Here is an 11416-nt window from a genome sequence, read left to right as displayed (position 1 = left end):
TCTTAATGATGTCACCACTGATGTTGAATGGTAACAGTCAATCAGGTCTTGTCCAACACTTTCAGGTGTTGGAAATACAAATAGATTTTCCTCACTAATATATTCTCTTTTACTATTTGTACATACAGCATTCTAAAGATATACTGTACAGAAGAATATCATATATTAAATATTCATAAATTATATTTTGGGCATTTTTTCTTGTCAACCACTGTCTAGGCTAAGGATAGCAGATACCATCAGAGCAATTTAGTCGTCAGTCACCTTCTACTTATGAAATCCATTTCACAGTATTTGCAGTTCTGGCAGCACTAGGTATCAAAGGATCTCCAAATGTCATAAAGCATTAATCAGGTGTGCCTCACAACATGCCCTGAAATAAACAGCAGTCTGGACGAGTGAAAAATTGTGACCTGTGGCAACACAGCAGGCTAGTGAGGGAAGCAGGAACCGAAATGTTATCACAACTCCAGTTGCTTCTTTCTTGGTGTTTAATTAGCTTCTTTGTACAAAGAAAGTGATACTACCCCAGGATTCTTATAATGCAAACAATCAATTGTGGAAATAGCTAAACATGTGCAAATAAATTACATCCCTTTATCTCTTTCCACAAGGACGCCCAGAGGCACACTGAACCTCCTGGTTTTGGGGAAGTTTTCAGTGGCATATTTGATCTCAGAATTGTCCAGTTAAGCATGAAGAATAGGTTGCTTCCATTTCTGAGTAGGTAAATACGTTCTTTGACCTGAGAAGCTGAGGAGGGTACAGTAACCTAGATAGCTTTTTCTAACCCACTTTTATCTCACATGTTTATCCTTTAATAATGTCTGTTTCCAAGTTTTTTGCATTTACCATTTTTAGCTTAAAGCTGTGCCTTCAAATTGCAACACTAGTTTCTTGAAATCTTTATTAATTTGAAGTCTCAAACTCTCTGCTTTGTAAACATCAACAACAATTTAGGAAAGTTAAAATCTTTTCAGAATATATGTGTTTCAAAAACGCCTGTAGCTATATTAAGGTTTGAAAAACATGAGTTTTTTTCCCCAAAAGATAACTTCTATGGAATTTAGATGTCATTATGAGGAAGTAGCTTAGCAAAGTATTGCTTCAAATGAGGAAACTTACATTTAAAAAAATATAGTAATGTAGTTATAAAGTTATAGCTGGGAACTATACTCAACTACCATAGTTCAATTTGCTCTTTTATATGCTTTCTCATGTAATCTTCATCCACTCCCCTCTTCTTCTTTTTCATACTGTTATATGATCTGAAAATTCAATTAGACATTCTTTTTAAATATACTACAAAATAGGTACTCCTTCTATGTTTTATGGATTTATTTATTGTTTTTAGTAAATGCATGAAACTATCTCACAACATGCAGACACAAGAAATGACAGTGAACCGATCAATGCTTGTGCCTGACAGTGGATTGACAAAAATTTACAGATTTTCAATACATAATACCTTTCTATACAGTTTATCTTTAGAATACCATATGCATTATCCAGCATTATGGAGGACTAAGGAAGATGATTTGGAATGACACTGACCTGGTTCTGTCAGCAGCAGTGAATATCAGAACACAGAGAGCACACATCCTGACTAATAGTTCATACAAGGTAGACAAATGTAAACAAAGCAACAAACTAGCCAAAACCAAACAAAAAAGACAATGACAAAAAACCCACACTCTGATTGTCTCGGAAGTTTTTACCGGAGTTAAATTATTGAGCAGCTGGTATTCTAGAAAAGATGTGGATTTTTAAAATGAGCATTTTAAAAAACAACTGTTAATACATTAAAAAGCTTATGTGAGCTTACAAATTTAACAGGTAAAATATACTACTTAGAAGCTGTTGGCAAGTCCTTGTCTCTATTTCAAAGCAAGTATATGTGCCTTTGAGGTTTCTTGATGTGTCTCAAATCTCATTGCCTCCTTCTAACTGATTTTACAACACTACTTAATGGAAATGTGCATCTTCAGTACTTTTTATTATTTATAATGAAATTTTAAAGTTATTTCCTTTAATGCGTACTATTAAGTAAAAAAATCAACTTAAAATATTTATATGTACACTTTAATTCTTAGAAATATTTTTTTCCTAAAAATTACTTTCCTGGTCAAAGAATCACAAAATATTCTGCACAAAGCCAGCAATAAAAATATATGAAGCTATACCATATGTTAAATAATACAATATCACTGACACATTAGTATGAAAGAAAAAAAAAACAGATATACCAGTATTGTTTCTGTGTATTTATCTTCACAGTGAGAATCTACATTTATGCATTCATGTATTTTGTCAGAAAAGCTCATAAATAGGCAAGAAATAACTGCATGCTAGAGAGAATATAGAAGATATGTTTCAACGCTACTCTGAAAGTCACCAAAGCATATTCAATAGTGGGAACTGACAGTCTGCACATTACGCACAATCCAAATAGATTTAACTGTTTACTTGCTTATTTTCTCCTATACAATAACAAACTGCATGCATAGAATCTACATACAATAATTTTGAACAAATACTTTCAGCCCTTGGTCTTGCAGAGTTTCACAAAAGAAAATGGACTATGATATTACTGTACTGAGAATACAAGAGTGGTAACTTAAAGTACATTACAGGACTATTGTTTATACGGTAGATGTACTAATTATTTTTTCTAAAAAAATGAGTACTTCCAAGTCTTACCTTTGGCAGGTTTCAAAGCAGAATGTATGATTCTATAGCTCAAGCAACTACTTTGTTCATCTCCCAATTAAACTTTCTAGACTGAGCTATGTGAAATGTGAGCTCACCTGCTTACGTAGCTGTGTTGATTTTGACAACTTCATGAAGGTCAGATGTGGTTTAAAAGCTCTTTCTTCTCCTGCCAAGATGCCCTTCTCTTGAAATATCTTCTTCATAGTCTCTGAGAGGGGAGAAAAATGCAGAGGTACAAAGATAGTACGTGACAGGATGTTTTCAACTGTAACACAAGTCACAGCCACTCCACATAGAAAAAACAAGATGATGAGTACTAAAAGGCAGAGAGATTTCTAGTTAACTTCAAAGATACGTATTATTTCATGTGAAAATAATCTTATATTTTCATTTAATATGTGTCACAAATTTGGTTTTACTATAATAATGACAATTAGAAAGCTGTGCTGTCTGCTTTTGCTAGCAAAATTAAAAATTGACATAAAAACTGTTCAGGAGTTAGTCTCACTAGAAGTTTTGGAAACTTCAGGAGAACTCTGAGTATGAAACAGAATTTTTCATCCCTGGGCAACGTGTGCCAGTGCTTGGTCACTCTCACAGTAAAAAAAGTGTTTCCAGATGTTCAGACAGACCTTCCTGTGCTTCAGTTTGGGTCCATTCTCTCTCTCTCTCATCCCATGTATATGTGTGTATATATATACCTCTGTGTGTGTGCATACATAACTGCTATATAGATCTATGTATCTAAATGCATACCTCTGTTTATCTAGCTCTATAGAACTATTATATATTTATAACTATTGCCACATATCTATGCATAAGCATAGCTTACCTACTTGTATTATTTTAAATTGTGTCCATGGGAAACATTTCTAAATTTACACTGAATCCCCAGTAAGCAATTGCGCAGCTATGCACACAAACACTGCTGAACACAGATTAACATATCAAAACAGAATACTACAAATAAACCTTTGCTACTTCTTCTGAGATATGGAAGTTCAAATCATTTAGTGCAGGTGTGCATGTATTTCCATGCACCCAATGGCCTTTTTTAATTTCTGTTAGTAAGCTAATAAAATGCTACTTTCATTTAAAACTGAAATTATCTGTAACAAAGTCATTTTCTGGTTCCTGTGTTTGGTTCTCTGAACTGTATCATTTGGGGACTCATTGACTTTGATGTTCCAGCAAAGAATTAGTCTTATCATAACCAGGTTTACACTGCCCTGTGATATACTGACTCAGCCTTGTGGATTGTAGTCTTTTTCTCGCTTAAAAGCTCCAATCCCTTCTGCCATCACATCTTATGTCAAGCAGTGGCTCATCTCCCACACTGCCATTAAGTGAAGTGTGGTGAAGATTTGCACCTCTAAGGGTGTGCCCCTAACTCCACCAAGAGCTTTGTGTCAGACCAGTAGGTTGCCAATGTGCATCTGATCACAGGATTTAAAACCCAGTGTTTTCAACAGGGTAGACTGTACAAACACCACTATAAGTGTTAAGTAGGGCATCTACAGTTTACACTGCTGAACAGCAACCTCACAGCCTGCCTGTCTCCATTTTGTGCTAAATAGCTTTGCTCAAGATCTGCTTGTATTTCTCTTTCTAAATTCATCTTTCTCTTTCCCTACCTGGCAATTCTAATCAAGAAAAAAACATAATGAAAAACTGGTTTAGTGGAAAGAAAACATAACTTCATTGAGCAATAGTAGTTTTCAATGTCATGGATTTATGTGTGTATGCGTCTGTGTCCACACACATTCTCATGGTCATCAGACTTCTCACATAGGCCGTTATTAAACATCACAGGCTCAAGAGACTGGTCTTACTTCCTGGTGCTACAGAGAGCCCCAGTATTGCAGTATTTGACAGACAGAGAAAGTGTGGCATTTTACTGGTTAAGGGTACTTATGAACATAATTAGCACAATGTTTCCTTCTTCTAAGACAATGAAAATAGAAATAAATCTGAGTAGATGGAAAAACCATCAAAGGGAACTGTTTTCCAGAGAGCACAGGAAGGTTAAAAGATAATGTAATGCTATTAATAGCCATGCAGCTCTTTGAAGAAGTGGCCACAAGAAGGGTTTTAAAAGAAATAGGGAAGGAAGTGTGGATGATGTGGGCAAGAGAAAGTTCCAGGCATACAGGACAGCAGGAAAGTGGATTTGAAGACAAAGCAAATACACAAAGGTCAAGGTTTATGACGAGGATTGCCTGAACTGGAAGAAATGAAGATGCCAGTGACGAGAATCATAGAAAGACAGTGCCTAGTGCTCTTAACAAATGAGGATCTGCCATCTCTCCCCCAGATATCAACATTAATAGCTAGACTGAAAAATCATACGAGATCTGTGTTTCCTCTTATTAGTCTCAGGTTGACCAACGCTTGCAGCTTCAAACTGCACTCTAGAAAAGTTAAGGCTATTTTTACAAACTCAGTGACTTCCTCGAACAAATTTTTTGACAGCTTTCAGATCGTTTTTCATGCAATACCAAGTACTCTGCAATACCATTCTGTACCTTATTTTTATAATGTCAAAATTACTGAATGTCATCTGCCTCTTTTACATTGGAGGCAGCTGAATCCATTATACAGCTGTTTCCCCATAATTAGACTAGAAATGTGATATACAAAACTCACCCAAACCAGCTATATACTGGAAAGGCTCAAAAATTCAACAGCTAGATCAACACAGAACAACTCATGGAAAAATTGCACATTGAGCCATATTCCATAATACAATTGGCCATATTCTTTTCCAAGATTTCATTAGATGTGGAAAACTTCCACGTATGTACATTTTCTTCCAGTCTATTAATTTCTGCCTGTCTGTAAACTATGTTCCTCAATTAAAAAGTTTGGAATTTAGAAACAGTATCTGTCTATTGATTTTTTTATTTTTTTTTTACTTTGCACTTAGGTCTAGCTTTTCTTTAGCTCCAGGTAACTTACAGTTATAACTGTAAGTTAAGCCATGTTAAAAATTTTAAGTTCTTAGTTGTTCTGAGTAGTCTGTTAACTATCAGTTGGCAGAAGTTTGGGTTTTACAAAGAAGCTCTTCTGGTCATTCTTCCTTTCCTAATAGCAAAGAGCACAATGCACTTGCAAAGCAGTACAAGGTCTAATTTCCAAGCCAATGATTTCCGATGCCAATATTTATCACAACCTCAACTATACGCCACCAGAGGTGCACGCCACATATTGAAAAAGACTATTACAGATATCATGTTATGCTTGAAATATAGAATCAGAGGCTGCATCAAGCACCAAACTCTCTGCCATCCTACTGTTAATACCCTTATGAAGGATAATGCCAGCCTGAGGAGTGTCCCTGCCTGCTGCCTGACAAAACTACTGACTCCCCAACACCTCAGCAATCCCCAGTCTCTGACAAATAAAAAAGGTGGCTAAACCAAGGTCGGCCACTATCTCATATGGTGGTGATTCTTATCTCCAGGATTTAAGAAAAATAAAGGCTTTCATTCTTACCTCTCTATATGAAATGGGGCGATTTTTATTTCTCATCAGTAACAGCATTTCTCTCCAAATAGTCAGGCAAAAGGTAAACCAGAGACTAGCCAACTACCCAATGGTTCTTTAGCTGTTACTTGGTTATAAAGTACTTTGGGTTTCCTACAGGGAATTGTCACTGTACCATACCACTATCCTACATAGTGAGCTATTGTGTTTGAAAAAAACATAATCAGCAGTATACACAGGTTGTTCTGTTTCTCTTCATCGCCATACACACATACAGAAGAAAAATGCCCCCATTTGTAAAGTAGGATAAAGCAGGAGCAGGTGGACCAAGCAATCCACACTTTCTGCATAGGTGCCAATAAAAAATAAGCCTTACAAGACAAACAATGATAACGTGAAGGATCAAAGTGCTAGACTGAAATAGAAACTTATGGTTCATCAAAGACTTCTTGATGAAACTCATTTTTTCTTCTGACTTTAATACATTCCAGTGTTTCCCAAAAGTTTATCACAGTCACAAAAAGAAGGGAGTGAGAGTTCCTTCTTTTATACCACAAAAAAAAGCATCTTATTGCTTAATTTCAATGAGATCTTTATTAGAGTTATTGTTATTCAGTGTTTGGCAGCACATTATGAAAATGAATGTAAATGAAAGTCTAAAAGCATTTGCTGTCTGTGCTTTCAGAGAGCCATACTTACCATTTTTAAAGAACAAATATGGAGACTACTAATGGATGTTTTATGGGAATGAAAGCAATGAACATAGTGATCAGCACATCCTATTCCATTAAATAACACAGCTGCACTCAGTGACCTTTAAACGGATCATTTTCTTAGGAATTTGAAGACTCCTCCTGGCTCCTTCTACAGAGTTGATCAAAAATTCAAGACCTTGTGTGAAGAGTAGTAGAGTCAAAGCGCAGGAGAGGCACTGCAATAGAGGTTTCCAAAGGCAGGCCTCTGTCCCAGCTTATTCCTCTTGCATATGTATTTCAGCTTTTCTTACTTGTCATGTGACAAACAAGAAAAGGTGAGCTAAGGGATATGGCAACAATAGAACATTTAATATTCACATGCAACAAGTAAAATGTTGAGCTCCAGAGCAAACTGTATTAAATAACTTCTAACTACCTGTTGAAAGCACAAACTCGTAACACTAACTAGTGTTATGTTAGGCTGTAATAGCAACTGTTCTTTTTCCCTTAAAGGTTTGCCCTTTGGCAGCATCTGTCAACACAAGGGGCCTAAAACAAAGAAAACTGTCATGTAGGATAAAGCCGAATAAGAAAAGGTTGCGTTCAGAAAAGTTCATAGTATCAGAAGGCATGAACAATGCTCAGGTCTATTGGAATCCATCCTTCATGTAAGTAAGCACCATTAGCAGGTTGGTGTCTTGGCTTTTGTCATGAAATCAACAAAAGAATCATTGGGGGTTAGTGTTCTGCTGGTTATATTCATCATACAGTACAGCATATATATATATATTTGCTGACACAGATAATTATATTCTTGATACAGCAGAATACTTCCACTTTCAACTTTAGAGCATGCTTCTCTCCTTGCTGTGGATAAGACAAGTTTCTACAGAGCCCAGAAAAATTCTGCTGAACACATCAGTAGGAACTATAGCTAATGGTACACGGACTAGAAGAAAATCTAACATGTCACAGCAGTACATTTTCAATGCAACTGTTATGGATTTGGACTAGTAGCTTTTTGTTCACTTTGAACAAATCTGTTGTTTTAATTGAAAATTACAATAGTTTTGAGTTCTTGATTTTGTCATCATGTGAAATGACAGTAACTGACAAGAGATAAAATTCATTTATCTTAGCTTCAGTCATCTGGAACTAAAGTGAGCTAAACTAACTGAATTAAACAATTTCCCTAGGCTCTCTGAAGCCAGGGCAATGTAAGTCACCCTAAAATAGATGCTAAATGTGTGGTTCCATGCTCTTTAAAGAAGCTTATAAACCACCATCCTTGCCAAAGCACACTGTTCCTCTCTAGCCCCTCTGCCTGACGCTGCTCCTATTTGTTCTGTCGACAGCCATAGCTATCCAGTAAACTGCACTGACAAACTGAATAGGTTAAAAGTTAGCCGGCAAAGGTAAAAATATTAATTTAACCACAGCTGAATTCACGTTGTGGCTGCATAAATCCTCAGCACAACATAAGGGGTTGGACTGCTTTAATTCGGTGGAAATGTCAGCTTATGCTTGAGTAAAGCTGTACGTAGAGAAGGTGAGCAGTATGACTTGCTTTACATTTCTCTCTCTCTACTATGGACTGTTAGGAAAACCAATTTACTGAGATTAGACTAAATGTAATTTATATAAAAGTAAAGCTGAAGGAAATGACTAGTTAGATGTATCACATGTCTCTGTCCTAACTGTTGTAAGGACAGTTAGTTACTGCAGTCCTAACTGTATTAAAATATTTTACTCAAGAAATCAACATTTCTTAAAAACAAAGGACCATAGGCAAATGGAATAGTTATCTGCATAAACAGAAAAGTAACTTCTTGTTCATGAAATACAAGCTCCCCCTCATGGTCAGATCATAATGTGCATTATTTATCCATAAAACCAAAATCTGCAAGTCCTTCAAGATTATGCAAACACAATCTTGAAGTAGCAAAACCGTAATTCATAGCAATAACAGTAATAAACTAAACTTAGGTTTTGAAAAAAAAAAACCAAACTAAAAATCACACCATCTACAAAAATGATCACTCTCTGCTGTTTGATGGACAACAGACTGATCAACATCCTGCAGGCAATGCCATACATTTTTTCTTTCTGCCAGGTTCAGTTTTAAAATTGCAGTTTTCTAGGGACACAAGTTGTATCATAGGCAAGCTGTACTAGCAGCCAGAATGAACTTGTGACAATTAATTTCTGTCAAACATTTACAGCCTCACAACAGTACATACTAAGAGCTGACAGTAAACTTCACACAGATGCTGACAATAGCAGCCCAGCAGAAAAAAGTTTCCAGTCTTTCTATTGCAGCTGGGTATGCAGGATACTCTCCACAAAGCAGGAGTACTAGATATGATTTTGACATACAGCCTGTTCTGAATTAATATATGAAATGTATTAAGAGAAAATAAACTCAACCACACAATATGATTCTTTACATTAGATAGTATAACCTCAAGTTATACCACTAAACATTTTCAGACATTTTACCATGTCCTTCACTAATATAAACCATTAATCTCCTTTTACAAGAAGCATTGAAAGGGAATACAGTTTATGAATTATCTCAGTGTTTATAAAGCAGCATACATGCAATATTCTGTCACCTTTAGAAGAAATCTAAAGATATATTCAAAGACAAAGATGAGGAAACATATCATCTAAAAAACTAAAGAAATACCTGGTAGATTCAATCTTTGAAATAATTACGGGATTATTTGACAAATAAAACTTCTCTGGAACTGCAAGAACTGTTCAATTTCTACCATATCAAACAGTAGACACACATCTCTGTCAAGCTGTGCTTAAAATAATGAAGCATTGCCCAATAACAGCATAAGCAATTCAGTAATTTGAAAAGCTCACAGTCTTATAGTCAACCTTTCTTTAAAACATGGGTTAAAAAATACTAAACATTTTCTAATGGCACTTCAGAAATTAAACTAATGAATTGCTTAAGAATGCACTGTGTTAATAAGACTTCTTCACTTTTTTTCTCTGTACTGGACTGCAAAGAGGTAGCGTGACAGCAACAGTCTTTGCTACTCTGCAAAATGTCCCATGCGGGCTACTGCAATACTACAAAATGGTGTGACCTCACATTCCTCACAGCACAAAAGATAATTCACCAATACTGAAAAACTCTTTTACAGAGTGTTTCCAAGGAATAGTTGGAATTGCTGGAATAGTTTTAAAGGACAGCAATGAATTATAGACAGTATTGTTCTCTGAGGATTTCTATTTAATATCTGTAAACAACACAGTTTAAGTACAGAGTCATCGACAGATAAAACACTTAGACCTGTTTTGGTTTAAGTACTGACTGCTGTTTCTCAGCTGGTGTTTATGCTCCTTTTAATGCATATATACCCACTGACTTGAATTGCACCTTTGTATGCATTTTATCCAACTGGCAAAGGCAGTGGCCTTAGCTCCACTGTTAAGACAGAACTGAGAATTTTGCTCTTGAAGTGAACAAGTGGGTACCCATGCACAGTAGCATATACCTGCCACATCTTTCAGTAACTTTCTGATTGCTAGAGGAAGCCAATTAACATTGAACAAGCAACAGACTAGTTCCACAACTGCTCAAAAAAAAAATTTCAGGCTAAAGCAGCATGGAATCCAACTCAATTTCTCTGGTAGATAAATCATTGTCCTTCTCCTGAATTCCTCTCATCCTCTGGGGTGCAGAGGAAGTCTAGATTTTACTTTATACATACAAAGGAGTGTATATATAAAAAAAGATATATACACCTATACTTATATGTGTGTGTGTGTATACATATACACGTATATATATGGGAGTGGTAAGTTATATTAGGAAATATTACTTCACTGAAAGGTTTGCCAGGAACTGGAAATGGCTGCCCGGGGAATAGGTTAAGTCACCACCCCTGGAAGTATTTAAAAGACATACAGATGTGCTGCTTAGGGACATAGTTTAGTGGTGGACTCAGTAGTGTTAGGTTTATGGTTGGACTCAGTGATTTTAAAGGTCTTTTTGAATCTAAATGATTCTGTGATTCTGTTACTTTGTAAACAAGTGGTACCTGCGATTTCCGTAAGTATAGTTGCATGATCCTTTTTTGCCAACTTCACAAATCCAACTTCATTTTTGAAGTGATCAATTCCTTGAAAAGACAAATCCACGGTCTTTCCTTTCAGGATATCTTCTACAAAATCCTTACTGTCTGAAAGAGCACCAACTGCTCTGTCAAAAGGAAAGAAAATATCTATGTGAATGTCAAATATATTAATACCATTGACACTGCTACCAACAATTATTTTCAAAAGTCTCACAAAGTTTTATTAGTATCAATTTATTATCTACTTAGTACTTTTGCATTACTTCCAATCAATGCAGTCATTATTACTACTACCATTTATAAAGGTAAACTGGTTCATACACAATGCCGTAAAACCACAGACACAATAAGGCAGACACAGCAGCAGGTATGATTCCTCAAAAGAGTTTATCTCAGTCCTCAAAATGACTAGATATTAAGATGCTA

General features: G+C 35.8%; 1 protein-coding gene across 5 annotated transcripts in view; it reads right to left on the bottom strand.

The window, feature by feature from the left end:
- The window catches only part of AKAP7 (A-kinase anchoring protein 7), an 82204-nt gene that overhangs the window by 57646 nt on the left and 13142 nt on the right, over positions 1-11416 (bottom strand). For all 5 annotated transcript variants that reach the window (XR_011336979.1, XM_069851923.1, XM_069851922.1 and 2 more), the window contains exons 5-6: positions 10955-11115; positions 2808-2920 (exon numbers count right to left, since the gene is read on the bottom strand). Coding sequence is in view for 4 of the 5 variants with exons in the window: in XM_069851923.1 (XP_069708024.1) it covers positions 2808-2920; positions 10955-11115 (274 nt within the window). In the remaining variant the exon portion in view is untranslated. The remainder of the gene's footprint in view (positions 1-2807; positions 2921-10954; positions 11116-11416) is intronic.

This window comes from Phaenicophaeus curvirostris, chromosome 2 (assembly GCF_032191515.1).
Source record: "Phaenicophaeus curvirostris isolate KB17595 chromosome 2, BPBGC_Pcur_1.0, whole genome shotgun sequence".
Taxonomy (NCBI): domain Eukaryota; kingdom Metazoa; phylum Chordata; class Aves; order Cuculiformes; family Cuculidae; genus Phaenicophaeus; species Phaenicophaeus curvirostris.
This window is presented reverse-complemented; position numbering and strand designations above follow the sequence as displayed.